Source organism: Calypte anna, chromosome 6, assembly GCF_003957555.1.
Source record: "Calypte anna isolate BGI_N300 chromosome 6, bCalAnn1_v1.p, whole genome shotgun sequence".
In the NCBI taxonomy this organism is placed as follows: Eukaryota; Metazoa; Chordata; class Aves; order Apodiformes; family Trochilidae; genus Calypte; species Calypte anna.
The window spans coordinates 3,675,103-3,694,453 of record NC_044252.1 but is presented as its reverse complement, the minus strand read 5'-3'; the positions used below and the strand labels follow the sequence as shown (position 1 = coordinate 3,694,453).

The following is a 19,351-nucleotide window of genomic DNA, read 5'->3' as shown; positions in this document are numbered from 1 at the left end:
TTTTTGTTTGTTTTTAACAACTCCCACCACTGCAGCAGTGTGAAACCATTTTCATTTGGATTCATATCAGCTGCATTTCAGTTCCAGAATCCATGATGCTGTTTCTGTATGAGGCAAAGAGAATTCTTATTACTTTTTCTTATGACTTTTCAGGCTGCATTGGTAGCAAAGCCGTTTGGGCGAGAGAAAGGTGGGAGGGAGAAGGGGGTGATCTGCACAGTAATGGAGTAAATATGAGATGAGAATAAACAGAGTTAGATTAGAAAACAATTGTTTGCTTTTCAAATATTTTTTTTTTGTCTGTGGAGTTATAAGAAACCCAGGAAGAAGACAGAGACAGCTGTCAGAAGCTTCATTTTGGAGCTAGAAAATTCAGTGGTGCAAAAATTTTGTTATTTTATAGAGGAGAAACAGTTCCATTTAGTCTCTTCTAGAAGCTTAGTGCTTCAAAACAAGAAGGCTTCATTGTGCTAATTTAATTTTAGCATGATTTATGATGTTTCTAATAATAAAAAAAGGTATTATGTGCAATGACCACACATTCTAGATGTGTTCTGTGGTGGCCAATTGCTTGACAAGTTGATTTTAGAAAAATTGCCCTCTCACAATCATCCTGATATACTAAAAAAAAAATTGTCAAAAATCTTCTTGTGACTGACTTGGCTTTCACTTTGTATTGGAGATTCCTAATAATTATTTGAACCAAATTTGGATTCTCATACAAAAATGTGAAATAGATTCTGGCACATTATTTGTAATAACTTAAAAGAACAGGGGAACATTCAGTGTAATTCAGCAGAATTGAAATTTCTTCTCTCAAGCCTCATCCTCGTTTCCTAGGGAGTTGTAGACCACGTCCTTCAGCTGCTGCTGAGATGAGAAGTTTTTCCTCACCCAGGTCCCTGTGCAGCCCTCACTTCACTTGTTGACTGTGTTGTTTTACTGAATTATCTCATTACTAGCTGTTACTTCTCCATATAAAATAATTACAGGCTGAAGTCAGTGAATTTTTATTTATGGTTGCATCTTAAAATGGTCAGGATTAAATTAAAGCATCATTTAATCTAACCATCAGCAGCTGGGTGATACTATTCCTATGCTGGATAGGAATTTCCCAGATTTCTCATTCTCTTTAGTAGCTGGTGATTGACTTTGTGTTCTTTTCCCTTATTAGACCAAGTCCAAAACCAAACCATGATTATGAAAGGCTGAAGATTCAGTGCATGAAGGCAATGTCAGACCTCCAGTCTCTCCAGAATCAACACACTAAGACACTAAAAAGGTGTGAAGAGGCAGCAAAAGAAGCTGACTTTTATCAGTAAGTATTACTAAAGCTGTATGAGAATATGGTTGTATCAGAATATGGTAACCAATTATACTTTTAAAATTCAGTTTTTCCACTTTGATTGCATACATGAGACAGAAGAATTCTGACCTATATGAAATAACAACATATGGATTGCTTGTTTTATTTTGAAGAAGCTGAGAGAAAAATCCCTGATACCTTGATGGGATACCAACAAGAAAAACCTAGCTATAAACTTGCAGTCAAGTCCAATAATCCTTCTGTCAGGCTGGAAAGCAGAATACTATTGGAGAAAATGTAATTTATTACTTTAATAGCTTGTGATAGCCTTTTTGCTGACTTGTGTAAATTGTAATACAAGCTTAAGCCCTTTGTAAATATTTATGAAAATGCAATAAAATGAGGAGAAAATGGTGTATATTTGTAGCATGTATTTCTGTTTGGGAACAGTCAGAGGTGCAAGTAGCAACATGTTTGCTTTGCTGGGAAGGAAGTCAGCTTAGAAATGGAAAGAGAAATTCTTGAAGTATCTTTCACTATGAAATCTGCCCAGTGCTCAGTGACAGCATCTGTTTTCATTGGGAGCTGCTGGTTTGTGCATGGCTCTTTCACCCCAAAAGAAAGGCATCATTTCCTTAGTTTCTTCTTCCAAAACCTGAAAATAATATTATAGATTGTCAACAGGTACAGATGTAGCAGTTTGTGTGCCTTTTTTATTCTGAGTTTCATTTGAGGATTGTCAAGGCCTTTCATTTGCTGGTGAATTCTATCCAAAGCATTACTGTTGTCTATATTGTAGATGGATTTCTTTTTTTTTTTAGAGCTAAATGACCCATGTCCCTCCCTTGCTGCCTTGAAACACTTTTACTCTTTATCCTAAACAATGAGTGTCTTGCTTACCTTTTTTAGGAGTTCTCTGGTCTCTGAAACCAAACTGTGTTACACTTAGTCTAGTATTTTAGTTTGTTTTAGTGTCTCATCATAGTTTCAAAGGATATATCCTCTCATCTAGGAGAAAAAGTCTGAGTATTAAGAGTGATTAGAATATTGAAGTATACCAAGGATGTACCCATATTCCTCAAAACCCAACAATTTAACTTCTACAGAGTGATGAACCTATACAAGTACAAGCTTTTTTATTTGTGCTTGCTACAGACTGGTCAGAAAAAAAGGGTAGCATGGTTTGATTGATTCAGAGGTAATTTCTTCTCTTTATTTATACCAATTCATTTACTTGGATTTGAATCATTCAGTTTCCTACTTAAAACTGTATGGAAACTGAAACTCATGGTTGGAGTTTAGGTGCCCAGAACATGACAACACACGTTGAAATCCATGCATGGAATTCCTGTTCATCCTGTGAGTAATTCTCAGGCTAAGGAAAAGAATTGAGCAGAGTAATCTATTTAAGTGTTATTTTTTCTTGCAGTAACTCTTAGAGCCCCATGCTTTAAAAAAGGGGGTTACCATCCCAAAGATTTTCAGATTTCCAGTTAAATCTGAATAATAGACAACTGGTTAATAATCTGCATGTAAAGATGATGTGTACAGAGATTTGTCATAGGCTTTCTTTAGCAGGTTGTCCTAATTTTAAGGAAGACCTTTTGTGTTTTTTAAATGCTTTGTCTTTCTCTGCAGGCAATATTGTTGTTTCATTTAATAAGAAAGGAATAAAAGGATCTTAAAAAATGTGAATTGATTCCATTTACTCCCATGTGGTTTGTTTTTTTTTTAAATAAAAATGGACTTTAAACACTTAACCAGAAGGTGTAAGAGTTCAGTTTGAGTCATTCTGTTTCAGCAACAGAAGTATTTGTATGGAGATGCCACTCTTTATTTGATCAGTGGTAGTAAAATACATTCAATTGATTATTTTTTTTTTTTTAGCTCTTTTTGAGCCATGACCTGGTCTAAATTTGAACTACTACCTTGAATGATAATCTGAATGATAGCTGCATCCTGTGGCTCATAGCTGTTCAATTTTTCAATGAGAATGTATTTCTTTTAATAATTATGGCTCACCTAATGAAGTTTGGAGTCATTTTGGGTAGCTTTGTACCTGCTTGAATGTAGTCAAAACACATGTAAGGTTTTTTTGTTGGCTGTGAGTTTTTCCTGTTTGGCTTCTCTTTTGATTTGTGCTTAAAATAGTAGCATACAAGGAGATTTGTTTCAGTTTATCTGTATTTTGGTTAGCTGCTGCTCAGCTATAAGTGGTCCAAGAGAAAGTGGAGGTGATTAGTGGAATAATTGCTATTATCTCCAGGATCATCTGCTTGCTTGACACCATTTCTGTTTATCTGCTTGCTTTTAAAATGCCTGTGAAATGGCATGGGTGGGTGGCATAAAGCCATCATCTCTTCTGATGCTGGTTAAGAGTCCTTTTGTGGTTTTGGGGTTTTTTTCTGATGCCTGGAAAGCCCAAATATGCAGAATTGAAAGAGTTTGACCTGTTTTCTTCTTAGAAAACTCACCCTTGAAACAACTTCGTCCTGGCAAGTTGGCCTTAAAGAACAATTTTATCATTTTTTTTTCTTTTTTGTGCCATGACAGCACTTTGCACAGTCGGCTGCTGAGTGACCAGTCACAGCTGAAGGAGGACATGGATACCTTGAAGAGGAAAAACACCCAGTTGGTACGAGAACATAACCATCTCCAGCAGTCCTGTGAGGAGATGAAGAGACTCCACGACGAGGATCAGAAGGAGATAACAGACCTGCGCAGCCAGCAGCAGCAGGTGAGCTCCAGCTCCTGCTGGAAGAGGTCAGGAGTTGCTCCTTGGATAAATAAATCAATAAAAAAGGTTGCTCAGCATTGCTGCCTTATATTTCTTAATAATTTTAAAACATCTGCCTTATATTTTACAGCAGTAGGGGACAAAATAAGTTCTTAAAAACTAATGGGTTTTCTGTGCGTAGCAGAAAAAAGAACAAGGGATACAAAAAAGTAGAGGCTGATGAAAAGTTCTGGTGCAAAGATGAAAAAAAATCTACATGAAGAAGGTTGTATATGTGTGGTTTTTTTGTTTTTTTTTTAAGTGGGTGGAGAGGCATTGAAACTTTGGCTTGAAGTTACGATTAACAACTCTTTGCCTGGAGTATTTTGTGGGATAGGACGAGCTTTGAACTTGCATGTTCTGGTTGGAGGTTTTTTTGTTGGGTTTTTTCTTTGTTTGTTGGGGTTTTTTTGGTGGTGGTTTGGTTTTTTGGGGTTTTTTCTTTTATTTTTTTTTGGAAGTAGCACAATAAAAAATATGGACAGGTGTGGTTTTTTGTTTTTAAATTGTTCTGGTGACATGGTAACAGTTTGTGGAGTGACAGCTAAATTTGGTGGTTTGGGTTGGTTGATGCTGTTCAGTTAGTAGCAGGCTGCAGGGTGATTAATGGTTTTTGAAGTAAAAAAAAAGCAAAGAGAAGCTTTTCAGGAAGATGTGGGCATTTCATAGGCTGTTTCTAGAACAACGTTGGTCACACGATCTGAAGAAAGATAAATAAGAGTAATAGTAAGGAGCAACTGATCATGTTGGGTCCAGGGTTTCCCCATGGAAAAGTCAGATCCTTTAGAAGAGTTACAGTACCTTGTGGAATGGCTCAACAATCTACCTTGGTTAACTGTGTGTAGGCTGATTCACAGGGCAAACTTTCAAGTCAAACATTAGGCTTCAGAAGCAAAAACCTATGCAAACAAAAATAATTATTTGCTAGGGTAGGAGGGGCAAAGGTCAAAGCAAGCTGGATGTGCTGAATGGTGCTTTGGGAGGTGCTCGAGGGTTATGCAAAGAGGAATGGAGATTTGTGTTTCCTTTTGATCCCTTCCTCTAATGTTAAGCAGGGATGTAAAACCTCCATGAGAAGGCTATTGTATTTTCAGGTTCTGTCCTGAAGTTAGAAATCATCTGGCAGCACAGGAGGAAGCTGAGGTATCGTTGTCAGTACTTATTTTAAGAAATCCAGTCTCCTGTCAACATCCCAATTAAACCTTTAAAGGAAACTGTGTATGTGACTCTGAGAAAGTTGTCTAATTCCATTTCTCAGCATGTCAGAGTGAATCACGGTGTCTTGAAGGGGTGCCAAGAGTCTTACCTTGTTTGTGTCATTTCTCACCTGAATTAGTCTAACACTATTTATTTTGAACCCTCTGACGTGTCGTCAGCCCGTGGCACAGCTCAGCTTTTGATCAGGTTTCTCTTCCTGTGGGATTGTCATGGATTTGCTGGGCAGCAGCTGAGCAGCTCAAGTTTCTGCTGCTTGCTTGAAGTTTCTTCTTGCCAGGCCTGTCTTCCTTGGCCCAGCTGGGACTATTTATTTTACTATTTATTTTTTCTCAGACAGGGCTTTTGAAAGTAGAGACCTTCCTTATTACACTGTGTGTAGTGTTTCTGCCTTCCTCCATCCAATCTCTTATGCTGAATTCCATCCAATTTCTAGTAAACTCATCAGTCTTTTATTACTGAGTGTGTTTTCAGCACAAAACCATCCCATGTATGCTTTAGGCAGTGAGAAGTGGTTTGCCTCAAATGAGAGGGAGAAGTGGTTTGGATTCTCCAACCTGTCGGAGGATTCTTTTGGAAGCAGCCTTCAGGAAAATGACTCTTCTGAGCTGTTATAAATCAACACCTATTTCCACTTTACATATAGTTCCAGTTTGTCAGGTGTTTAGGATATCTGAACTGGCCCACTGAGGCATGCTGGCTAATCCTGGCTCTAAGTCTTGTGTGGGTTTTGATGCTGAACCCACTGAGGACAGAGATGGAGGTGGAAGCAGCCGTGGCTCTGGGACCTGCACCAGAGCCCATCCTTCTTCCAGGACACCTTTATGAATATAACTTCTGCTTTTACATGTTAATTGGTGAAAGGAGACCAGTGTCAGACTGAGGACTTCTGTTTATCTTCTCCTCTATCTGTAGAGAAATGGTGATGGGCTGGTTGCCTAAGAGCTGGCACTTTCAGTCTCCTTTCTTTTCATCTGCATGTTCTTCCATGCTCAGGAACTACTCCTTACTCTGACACAGAAGAGGATCAGGAGCCAATTTGTCCATATTTCGTACTTGCTATTTCTTTGGTTTCAACATGTTATAGAGCTCATGTTTTCTCTCCTTTCTTTTTTTTCTAAATTTTCCATACTTTTTATTTTCAAGTAGCTAGGGACATACCTTTGTAGGGTAATGTGCAGATAACATAAATTCCTGGCACCTCTCTGTGTAGAACATTTTTTCTTTCTTTCCACTGCTCCATCAAGGCCAGATTTCAATTGGAAAGACAGAACTGGAAAAAAATGAATATAGCATAAAAAAAAAAAAAAAAAGGACTTGAGGGGGAAAGGTAAAGCCTCATTTCAGGCAATGTTTTTTGCTTTTGGAGAAGGAAGAAGGGCTGAAGCTCATTAGGGGATTTCTGCTGTTGTTGCTGGTCATTTAGCATCAATGTTGATATTTACAACAAGATTCTTATGTCAATGGAAATTAATTTGAAACTTAATTCAGGTCAAGCTTCATTTGTGTTGAAATGGCTTTCTCTCCTCAGTTCATGTTTTATGGATGGCTTTTGAAACACAAGGCTCTGGTGGGTAGCTCTCAGATGACAGATTGTATGAATATTAAACTATATCCCATATTTAGGGTAGATTTATTCTCTTGAAGTGCTATTAAGTTTGTTGGTGGATGGTATAGGCCACCTGTCATGAATGCCATCTCGTGGTCATTTCCTAAATTACAGCCATCGTTTTCATCATCAGAAGACAGTTTTCTCTTCCTAAAGCTACCAAATACTTTAAAAACAATTTGAGTTTAATGACTGTTGGCAGCAGTTACCATTAGAGAGAGATTTTCATAAACTTGTGCGCTCTTAAGTTTTGATGAAGGAGTTTGGGGTTTTTTCCCCCAGTTAACATGAAGCACGTGTAGTAATGCTTAGAATAGCAGGAATGCTGAGAAAAGGCTCTGTTTCCTTAATCTTTAAAAAGAGTTAATATGAATTTTTTTTAAGACATTTTAAGTCTAACGTTGTTGCTTTATATTTGAAATCAAATCTATCGGACTAATTAAAACCGAGTTTATTGATAGAGTTTATGGCTTTTTTTTTTTTTTTTTTTTTTTTCAGGTTATGAAGCAAAATGGGTCCTCAGAGATCTTAAACAAACTTTATGACACAGCAATGGACAAGCTAGAGGGTGTGAAGAAGGATTATGATGCCCTGAGGAAACGGTACAACGAGAAGATCGCGAGTCACAACACGGACCTGAGCCGCCTGGAACAGGCTGAGGAGGACAACAGGCGTCTGCAGAAACAGGTTGACATGTTAATGAAGCAAAGGGACACAGCAATTCATTTTCAGCAGCAATACTCAACCTCTCTGAGAAGGTACAGTCAGGTTTTGAGATCTTCAGATAGGCTGTGAAAGCAGGAACAGCTCTAATGTAGCCTCTTATTTTCTCTCTGGTAGAATCCCATAGAGTTTTCTAATTGTTTTTGTTATGTTTTTTCTCCAGTGTGTTTTATCCTGGGGTGATGAGTAAGCATACATTTCATTACACAATCTTCTGGAAGGTCCTAGAAGGTGTGGTGGGGATGTTTATTTGGAGAAATGGGGCTTTTCCTTGAGAAAAGGGTTTTCTAGTTAAGGCTTCAGAATTGGATGAGGAATTTTAACCATCATTTAGCTCATGTCAGAAAGGGATAGTCTGCCTTTCAAGCTATGTTGATTCCTAGTCGTAGACATGGGAGTCAAATCCAACCAAAGTTTTTTTAAACCTCAGACTCCACGTCACAGACCAGCTCTTCAATGTGTGGTGAGTCCATCAACACGTTTGTCTTTATTTAAATATAAAAACCAAGTCAGGAGGAGGACAATTTCTAAAAGGTTTTCTCAAGCATAAGTTAACTTCTTGGGACATTGGAAGTGAAAACTTTGTGGGACTCTGGAAGAGAGCTTCAGAATGGCAGCAGAGTTCCCTGGATGGAGATGTCTGGGAGTCTTGCCTCCCTGGGAAGGTGCCAAAACAGAAGGGCACAGACACTGTCACACCACATCAGCCTCTCCATCCCTCCCTGATACTGAGCCTACACAGATACCCCTGTGGGGTAGGAAGAATTCTAATATACATCAGGACCCTAAAGAGCATCTGTAGCTGTGCTGAGGATGTTTTCATGGCCTTAAGTTAGGGATAATGCACAACTCCCACAAACTAATCCAAAAAATTGTTGGCTGCCATGGTCATAGACTTTGGGTATTTGAAAAGGTGAGATTGGGCATAGGTAAAAACATACACAGGAACATCATGGACATAGTTGTGATGCATCTGATCAAGTTCTAGGAGAATATGATTAGTAGGAGAATATGATTAGTAGGAGAATACATAATGTAAATCAGACTGCCGTGGATTCTTGAAAGTGAGGGAAATTGGCTTTCTCTCCAGAGCACATCTGTGAAAATGTGATCCAGCTGCCTGTATTTCCTCCTGAGGAGGCAACACAAGGTCAAGCAATACCACAGTGAACTTTGCTTTAAGGTTTTTTCACAGATTTTTATCACTATGTAGTGTGAATGCCCCTTTCTGACAGAGACTTTGCTTTGTGACCAGTTGGCAGTATGCTTGTCATGCTTTGCTTTGGTTTTGGTGTTTTCTTTTTTTCATTTTTTCCTGCCTTACCAATAAAGAGTCTTTTTTGCTTTAAGTCTTTTCTCCTTCCCTCTCTCCCCGGTGTTTGTCCTTGGTTTGACCCCCAAATAATTTCACATGTGGCAGTGAGGTTGTTTGGTACAGTCTTTATCTTACATTTCTGACATCTCCTTGTACTACCTCTCTATTATATACTTCTTCATGCTCACAGTTCTGAAAAGACAAAAGAAATCCAGATTGTAATATCCTGGGTCTCCTGTCCTGCCAGCCCAATGAGCTCTTAAACAAAAGGACCAGGGTGATGGTTTGGGAATTACTGGCAGATGCCTCAGGAATGCTATGGCAATGCTTTGAATACACTGAGGTTTTCAAGGAAATTCTTGAAATTGGGTTTACAGCCCTCCTGGGAAAGGGTAGGCAACACACTGGATTAGACAAAAAGTTGCACTTTTAAACTCTGTGAGATGTGTGTGTGCTAGAGAACAAAGTCTGCCAGTGGTTTGTAGGCATCTGAAATGTGGGTAATACTGAAAGTCCATCAAGTTTGGGACAGTGCTTCCATTAAGAGCATTTCTCTGAGAGTTTTGGGAAAAGCAGGGGAGGAAATCTTAGTGTCCAGTAGTGGTAAAACACTGCTCTCAGGATGAGTTCTTTTTCAATCCTAATTGTGAGCTTGGCTGTGGAATTATATTCCCACTTTTTGGAATGCTTTGTCAGTATAAATGCAAACCTTAATACTTCTAAGATGAACTTCTAATGTCCTTGTTTTGGATTTTTCCATATTGCAGTAGGTTATAGGGATAAAGTGCATATTTTTTAGTCTGTGTTACATTTTATAAATTTGACAGTTTAAGATATTTTGATTTGTTTACTGGATGATGAAAACAAACAATAAATGTTTGTCTTGCCTATTTTTAGCTCCTTTGTCTCCATTTTTACTGCAAGCCCACTTTTTTCTTCTCCAAGTTGTCCACCAGCCACCTTGTGGCATATTTGAGCATGTGGGACATTGTTTCTACCAATTTCTGCTTTTGTTTCCCTTCTTCCCACATTCCCTGGGTGTTTGTGTTGGAAGCAGGAATGAAATTCCAAGATGAGCAGAGCACAATGCAATAAATCAGATTAAACCTGTGGTATTAAACAATAGCAAGAGTCTGCATGTCTTTCAGAGTAAATTGATAGTTCACTTCTTAAAAATTAATTTCTAATTCTGAATTATTTCTAACGATTTTCATTTCACTTCCTCGAGGGGGATTCTCCGATATCCCTAAAGCTTCCCTAATATTCCTAAAGCAAGAATGAGTCTAACTTGGCTTTGGCAGCCCTGAGAGCACCTTGTTTAAGGTGTCCTCTGTGGTTTTACCAAGCTGTACATTTGGTTCTGAAAAAGGCACGAGAGGAGTAACTATCTGGTTGGCATTTCTGCTTGGTTTCAGATTCGAATCAGTGCAGCAGGAACTAAGCAACGCCACGGCCCAAAACAAAGAGCTGCAGAGAGAGATGGAGAGATTGCAGTCAGAGGTGACAAGGTTCAAAACAATGCAGCTGAAAGCAGCAAAGGATGCAGAAAAATACAAGGAAGAAAGGGATTCTGTTTTCAATGAGTACCGCCTCATCATGAGCGAGAGAGATCAAGTCATTAAAGAGGTAGATAAGCTCCAAACAGAGCTGGAGCTGGCAGAGTCCAAACTGAAGAACACTTCTTCAGAGAAGAGAGTGGCCAGTGAAGAGATGGAAGCTTTAAGACAGGTACAAACTGACTTGTTTTATGGGGAAGGGGTATGAGGACTCATTGTTTAATCCTGGGTTTGGAAATCTATGAGCCATTTAATGGAAAACAGGGATGTCCTGCAAAGGGGAAATTCTGTGCTGAAGTTTCTCTAAAGCAGTCCTTTTTACTTTTTATTTACTTTACTTTTTTAAAATTTTATTTACTTTTTATTTATGAAGGCTGCATGTTTGAATAGAGTACCTGGCAGCTGAAATTTGCTAGTGGTTTGACTTAATTCTTTTCTGCTGGTCATATATCCTTCCTTCACTGCCTTAGTCTTCTATTCCTTTTCAAGTAATGCTCTCTGTAACAGTATAGCTCTAAATATTCATTATTTTTAACTTCTAACCTCCACAGGAACCTCTCATTGGACACTATCTACTCTGACTTATACGGTACCCCACAAAGTAGTCTCAAATATTCATGGCAAGCCTGTGCTGACATGCATGTCCTGACTCATTTGCCCTCCTTCTGCCTTTAAGTTAAAGGGGATATTTTGGAGATTTTTCACTAGAGCTCAGGCATGCCTTAAAGTGTGTGAAACCAGAACTTTGTATTTTTCAGCAGAATGTTCTTGAAATGCTTATATCATGACCATATTATAATTAACAATGCTATTAAGATTTCCAATGTAGTGCTCAGTTCCATTTCAGCTGACATGCATTGATTTGACCATTTGGTTTACAGATACTTAATTTAGCATGAACTAGATAGAAGCAAATGTATTCCATTGCCTATAAGTCTCATTTTACTTCTTTCTCAGCATTACACCTGAACAAAATGCCCTTTATCAACAACTGAGGTGTGGAGCCTGTTGTAGATCAGACCATTGTTGAGGGACATAATATGGGTTGTGACGTGTGGCATCAGAGCTTTTAAAAATAACTAAGTCATGGCTTTAAGAATTCTTAGTTTTCAACCCTGCCTATTTGCCAGCTAAGTAATTTTGCTTCTACAATGAGTGAGGTTTCATACCTGGTCTACTTTCATGAAGCCAATAGAAGTGTCTCTTGCTGATTTTTCAGAGTAGCTGGTAAGGAATCAGCAGATGGAATTAGACACAACTGGTTTTCTGGTCAGATTTGTTATTTCTGTCCATGTGGCACTGTGAGTAATTTGTCCAAGTGCTTCAAGGGGCAGGAAATTAAAAGTTTAAATCCATGGATGTTCCCTCCTACTTAGGTGACCCGAAGGAGTCTTTGAAGAACAGGGAGGAACCTGGAGTGAGATGCTGGCAAGACACAGACATGCATTTTTCCTTCCCCCTAGGACTGGCCCTTTAGAAAGCAAAAATAACTCTGATGTACAGAAAGGTGTAAAAGAGCAGTAGTGTGATTTTTCTTGTTGTTCTTTTCCTTTCCTGTAGCTGTGAGTCTTCTGCTTGTGAGCAGTAACAATTTAAATTGTTTTAAATGTAGTTTTTTTTCCATGAAACCTGAGTTTGGTTGTGTACCTTTTGTGTCCCAAAGAGATGCAAAAGCCACTGAAATGGACAAGAGGTTGGTTGGAATGGAAGAGGCAAATCATGAGCAGTTACCAATGAGGGCAATCAGTCAAGTTCCCAGTTAAATATTTAAGCTTTATAGGTATAGCTTGCCCAAATAGAATGGGTTCATTGACACCCAAGGGTTAATAATTGTCTGGCACTTAGAGATGATAGAAAACTCCTCAAGATTTTGCAGTAGGTGTTAAGTTCATTAGAGTTTGGCAACTCAAAGCTAGGGATTAGGTATTATAGATTTCCCCCTTGCCCAGTGAGGATTTTGTTTGCTCCAGCAAATGATGAGAATGTTGTGTTTCATCTCAGTGGCAGTCAGCTTTCCCCTCTGTTAAACAGACCTGTGGTATTTTTTTCCTGTATGAGTTCATTGTGACACAATCAGATGTGAGGACTTCCTTCAAACATGAGAATTCTTCACAAATTCAGAATTACTTTTAAACCAAATCACTCCAATATTTCCAAACAGAAGCTGTTCTAATCAGTGCCAAATGGCACACTGTCTGCTGCTGTCATGTTGTGACCTAATGCCAATGTCACAGGAAAAAGACAGAGGTGAAATTTAACTATTGACCACTGGAGGCAATGGCTGATATTGATTATTAATATTGAGCGTGCTGGAATAAACTATGGAAATGTCTTTTTTTATCTGATTACCTTAAAGTCCTGTCAATTCCTGCTTAATGAAAGGCTTTTTGGGACCTTTCCCTCTGCCGTGACACTTGATGGCTTTCATCTCTGCTGCATGTTGCAAAAGACTTAATATTGGGTGTAAGTTTTACACACCCATTTGAATGCAGATTTTACACAGATATAAGATGTGCAAAATGTTGCTTCTGTACTAAAACTGGTCTGTACCACCAGCCTGGTTGAGGAGATCTCTTTTCAGAGGTCTTGAGCAACAGAAGCTCTTAAATGTTGAAAAACTGTGGGTGCTCATCACAGAGTGAATTATTAAATCTACTGTTTGGCTGTTACTCTACAGCAAAAATACCTGTTTTAATACCACCACTGAACAGTTTTAACAACCTGACTAGTAGCCTTAATTAGACACCATCTCTCCAAACCAATTATGTTACTCCAGCAAAATGCAGTTGTCATCGAGGCTTTGATTACTTGGTCTTGTTTCTTGGAAATTGGAGGGGAAAAGAGAATGGAAGTTGTTTTATGACTGACATGGTGGCTTCCTACCCTTAAGTCTTTGAATGCTTTCCTTCTTTTGCTTCTCAGATGTCAGCTGTCTCTGGTTTTGAAATGAAATCAGCAGTGGTTTCCAGCAAGGAGTGCCCATATGTTCAAGACCTTCTTTATAGCCATTGGCTGAATGTAGAGAGAGAGCTGGACCATGTAGACATTCAGTAGCATCATATTCCACTGTTTCAATGCCTCATTCTTCCTATAGGAAGTATAGTTTAAATTATTTTAAAAGGAAGTACTGCATTTTAGAGCCAAATTTTACTAATAGCTTTTAATTATGGTGCAGTTGAACGCCATGTCTAAAAAATAACAAATTATTCCTCATGGCACACTGTAGTTTTGTCTGTGAACATTCTGTGGTGTGCACATTGGCATCTTACTGGCACATTATTTTAATGTACCTTTAAAACTTATGAGGGAGCTGAAAGATAGATATGTAGCTGGGTAGGCTGAATTATTTCAGTCCTATAAAATAGAGACATCTGCTCAGAAACATTTGTAATATATTCTTCCCCTTTGCCAGATTGAAAGCTTTTTTTTTTAAATTATTAAACATGAAGCCTGACTAGTTAACAGCCTTCCCTCATTTTGATTCTTCCAAACTTTGAGTGTTCCCAGATTCTTCCTTCCTTTTGACATCACACTGCTAAAATAATGGTGTGATACCTTTAAGACTGCATTGAATGCTCTTGGTTAGTTCTTATATGGAATGTGAGTGCAATCTGTTCTGCTCCCATTTTTCAGAACATGAGTGCAAACTCTTTAGGTTTTTGAGGTGTATCCAGTTGGAAAGATGAACGAGTACCTTGTGCACTTAACTTCCAACAAACAATGGATTTTCTTTCAGGAGCTCAACTCAGCTCTAGTGGAGAGAGATCGAGCAATCTGTGAGAGGAATGAGCTGCTGGAAAAATACTGTCATGAAGTCAAGGACAAAGCTGAGGCCCAAAAGGAACTTGACCAAGCTTGCAAGGATATAGAGACAGTGAAGGAAGAAAGAGATGTTGCCAGGAAAGAGAGAACAGAAGCCATCATCCAGAGAGACCATCTACTAAGAGAGTATTATCAAGCCCGTCAGGTATTTCAAGGCTTCACAGATGCTTTTTTTGGTTTTTTCCTTTCTTAGCTTCCAAGTGTCAGTAGTTTTCAAGGAACAAGTTAATTTAAGGAGAAAGAAGCAAAGCAAAAGAAGCATTTTTTTAAAAAGCTGGTTTTGGGGGTTTTGGTTTTTTTAATTTCATTGCTCTGCTTTGGAGTTTAGGGACTTGTGTCTATCTCAAGTCTGTGTTGTGAATGTGTACACCTAATCCCAGGGTAATAAAGATATTAATGTACAAATCTGTGTTGTAACTGCTTATAGTACTGTATCTGGTTCCTAAGTATCCTTAAAGGGTTTTTTTCCCTAGCAGGACCAGATACAAACATGGCATGTCCTCTCTCAAACACAAAATATTCACTGATGTTGCTTTAAAGTGGGGGTTTTTAACCATGTAGCTGGTATTCACACAAATTTATGTGCCACTGAATAAAATTGTAATAAATTTTATCTTTTATTTTTTTCCTCTGAAGTTGCCATTAAGATATTTACATTTCATGAAAGCATGAGAGTTTAATACATTGGGTAACACACAGACTATAAGTACATACATATCTAAAAATGGTGCCTAAAATACTCACCTATGTTTCTTAATTCCTAGATACAAGATTCTGCCACCTTAGACATAGAAAGAGCAAACAAAGAGATTGAAATGCTTCGGAAACAATATGAGGCCATGTCCCAAGAACTAAAGGAAGCTGTCCAGGAAGCAGAAGTAGCCAAGTGTAGGAGAGATTGGGCCTTTCAAGAGAGGGATAAAATCGTGGCAGAGAGGGAGAGTATACGGTGAGTGAATGTCCATGAGTGATCTTTGTGTAACATCTCTGTGCAGTTGATGCAGTTCTAGGACTTGCTGGGTTTTGCTGGCACTTTGTTCAGTTTGTTTGAACTTCACTAGGTGGCACAGAAGATTTTTTTTTCCTTAGTTTTGTTTTAAAGTTGAGCGCGCATTACGAGATCCTTTGTGCATTCATACCCATAATGTGTCTGTAGTGAATACTAGAGCCTAATATTATACTCATAGTATAGACCTTAATATTATACTTATAGTATAGTCCCTAATAACACTACCACATAAGACCAAAAATGAATGCATTGTTTTAGGCACAACATAGCTCATCCTGCTATAGCTGCAGTCCTGCAATGTCCTTGGGGGGACATTTTGCAAAAAATACCCAATATATTTGCTACTAAATATGTACAGGAACCAAGGAAAAAAAACACTTCAATTTTTTTCTGCTGGTTTATAAAAAGGTAGGTAGAAAGTGAAGGGTTATTTTGACAGGCTTTTCCTTAAGACCTAGGATATATATATTTTTTTCTTTATGCCTTTTTAGAAAGAGATGATTTGAAGCTTTTTTTTTTTTAATTTTGGCATTAACCATACGCTGTGCTAACACTGCTTTTGTTGCTTAGAGTTTTAAGTAGCTAAATTGGACCTTGTTTGCTTTTGAAGGACTTTGTGTGACAACTTAAGGAGGGAGAGAGACCGGGCTGTGAGCGACTTGGCTGAAGCTCTTCGCAACCTGGATGACATGAGAAAGCAGAAAAACGATGCTGTGCGTGAGCTGAAGGAACTGAAGTATGTCAGAGAAACTATAAAACTGCCTGGAAGTGTGTGATAAAATGTTGGCTTTGTTAGCCATGTTCTCAAGTGAATTATATTCTCTGATAGCTGTGAGGCAACAAACATTCGTGGTGTTGCATGTGGAAACACTCCCTGTGTTGTTAGTTATTATGGTAACCCTTGTGATGGGACAGATCCTAAGTCTCAGCTTTTTTGTCTTATTAGTGAAACACATTCTAAGCTTTGTACTGTGGCAAATACACTTTAGCAATATGGGATTCAGTTAGCATAACTACAATTAAGTTCCTCACAAGTGTTCTTCACTGGTTTGTGAATGCAAGGAAGATGGGTCATCTCCATGGGTTGGTCATCTCATTTACTTCACACTGAAGTTAAATGCATTTTTAGAGATGTTAGAAGCCTGGCTGTGCATTTCAATCATGTAGGCATGGAGAAAAAAATGTAAGATGATTTTAGGATGCTCTAAGGAAGAGTAAAGACCATTCAATAGCAGCCCAAGGATATTGGAATGATGGAAGCATGGCATAAATTTTGGGCACAGCTTGGAGTATTGATTCAGAAAACAAAATAAGGTATCTTGGGATGAAAAGATGATGTATCAGTTTACTGAAAAGGGTTATCTGTGTCTATAAATAGCTTTCTCTTTGCCTAGGGAGAAGATGGAGAATCAGCTGGAAAAGGAAGCCAGATTCCGTCAGCTGATGGCCCATAGTTCCCATGACTCAGCCATAGACACAGATTCTCTGGAATGGGAAACAGAAGTGGTGGAGTTTGAAAAAGACAGGGTAAGTGCAAAACACCAACTGCATTGCCTTATATATTGGAGAGCTTTGGAGTTATCATAACACATGATTACAAATAACTGTGATGTGCATTTTTTGTAGTTTTTTATGTTAGGAACCACACACATATGCAGCAAAGTCAGTAATGTTTTGATTAAAATAGTAGACAAACCCAAGCTGTTATACACAAGGTTTGTAGTTTTCTTCCTGGTAACTATAAATAAAAGTATTTCCTCCATCTGATTTAGCAGGTCCTTATAAAAAAATCCTTTTAGTTAAAAATTGTGCTCCTAAAGTCAGTCCTTCATCCTCTTCTCTTACAGGCAATATCTCTTTTAACCATGCACACAGTAGTTAAGCTTGTATGTGAAATTATTTATCCTACTTTGGCTCAGATTTGATGATTAGAAATTTTATAGTATTAAAAATATTTAGGGCAACGTTGCCCTTCAGCTTAAAAATCTGAGCTGAAAAGAGTTGCTAATCTCTCTCACTTGTCTGCAGAGGCAGTTGAATTGCTTCCCCATTTTAGCATATTAAATACAGGTCTTCTGTTTAGCTTGTTAGCCAGATAACCCCTTCATTCTCCTAATGGTACTTTCTCCACTTCTTTTCATTTTGCTTCATTGTAGTCTAGAATTTTTATTTCACTGCTTTGTATGCAAGTCTCAAATGCTCTTTTATTCAAATTTTTTACTGGCACATCACATAGTTTGGTTTTTTCACCATATAGAACACACAGGTGGTCTTCCAGATTGTGTTTCAGTTGTAGCAGCTTCTACATCTACCAGAAATTTTGTCATTCCTGAATAGACAAAATTTGTGACATAATGCTGTCAAATTAAATCCCTTTTATCTTGCTGCAGTATTTGGGGTCAGCTTGTTTTGTGCTCTTCCCATCTGTGTGTTCATCCCAACTGCATCACTAAGACCATTCCACTTCTGAAGCTAAAAAATTTTATTTAATGTTACTGTATGTTGAAGTATATAGATTGGAAAGATTTGATGAACTGAATAGCAATGCTGATTCATTAGGATCACTGCCTGCAAATGTTTCCTGGGATAATAATTGAATTTCACTGTGCTTTTCCATCTCTCTTAACCAGTTCCTTCATGATGAAATTATGAGCATTGCCATCTTTTCCACTTGAACTGATTACTAAAAATTTTGCTTTTCCATTGTCTGGAAAATTAAGGAGCAGGTGTAGCATTAATTGAGTTATTCTTCACTTCAAAGATTGTTCTAAGTGTTTGCATTACTGAGACCAAATATTCAGGCTTTGTAATTGCAATATACTTCTCCCTTTCCCAAACATAGTAGGGCTTACACTTGCTACTATCAAATTTCAGTACTAATCCCATGCAAGCTTTGATTAAATATATGGGAAAATCCTTGCTGACCCAACAGTATTTAAATTCCAGGATGAAGATTATAGAATTGAATGAATTTAAATCCTTTCATTTTGCTTCAGCTTCACCTGTCTGCTTAAGTTTGTGCTCTATATAAGCACTCAGCTCAAACCTGAGAGAAATAAAACTCATTTTTCTGCTCTGAGGCTCTGTACTAATGTTGTAATTGCTACTTTATTGCATTTTATTATTTTATTTTATTACTTTATTTTATTTTATTGTATTTATTTAATTGTAGCCCCATGCTTTTCCCCATAAACTTTTTTCTTAAATAGAACATTTGGGAGAATTATAAGGATTTTAACATATTTTTGGCAGGTTTAACTCCATTTAATTTCTACTTAATGTTCATAATATTGCATTTTTAAGCTCCAGCTCCCCTGGAGACTTTCTAGTCTTATTTTAAGGGGATCAGTGACTGGACCCTGTTTAGCACCATGCTTCATAAGTCTGATCTAACCCTATTTCATTTTTGCATGTTAGATTTTACATTTTGAGTAACATCTCCCAGCAGTATGCTGAGATGGTTGGTCCAGTAGATTTCAAGAAGAGTTCTATAACTTTTAGAGTTGTACTGTTTAACACTGAAAAAATAATAATAATTCAGTTTGTGATCAGTTGTTTTTTCTCTCCTTGTTTGACAGTGACCTTGCTATTCACTAAATCAAACACTAAATAAAATCTTCCCTCTTTGGTTTAGATGAGTGATTTCTTGAAGATGATGTTTATCCCCTTTCCACATGGAGGATAATCTGTTTTGGGCCAGGGTTGATGGTATATTACCTGTAATCAGTATTTGGAACTGATTTCTCATCATGTGAGAGCTTTCATTCCTGTTTACTTCTGGTTTTCAGCCACATCAAAGCAAACATCTTTCTGAATCCATGACTACCACATGATGCTCTTTTCTTGCTGTTACAATTGTTTCCTCCCTAAGTGTTGCCCATTCTTGGGGAACATGTCCTAGTTTTCTCATTACACACCTAGCATCAGACCTTAAAAGAGGTTGTGTTGCTGGAAGTGTTTTCTTGCATTTTTTTCTTTCCTGTTCCTCCTATTGAAATTCCACTTCTGTATTATTTCAGC

The 19,351-nt window shown here is 37.9% G+C and overlaps 1 protein-coding gene across 1 annotated transcript in view; it reads left to right on the top strand.

Moving 5' to 3' along the window:
* DLG5 (discs large MAGUK scaffold protein 5) overlaps window positions 1-19,351 on the top strand; it is a 95,586-nt gene that overhangs the window by 50,010 nt on the left and 26,225 nt on the right. Inside the window, exons 4-11 of the mRNA XM_030453594.1 lie at window positions 1,175-1,318; window positions 3,860-4,043; window positions 7,405-7,664; window positions 10,360-10,672; window positions 14,237-14,467; window positions 15,087-15,271; window positions 15,942-16,067; window positions 16,726-16,858. Of these exons, the coding sequence (XP_030309454.1) occupies window positions 1,175-1,318; window positions 3,860-4,043; window positions 7,405-7,664; window positions 10,360-10,672; window positions 14,237-14,467; window positions 15,087-15,271; window positions 15,942-16,067; window positions 16,726-16,858 (1,576 nt within the window). The remainder of the gene's footprint in view (window positions 1-1,174; window positions 1,319-3,859; window positions 4,044-7,404; window positions 7,665-10,359; window positions 10,673-14,236; window positions 14,468-15,086; window positions 15,272-15,941; window positions 16,068-16,725; window positions 16,859-19,351) is intronic.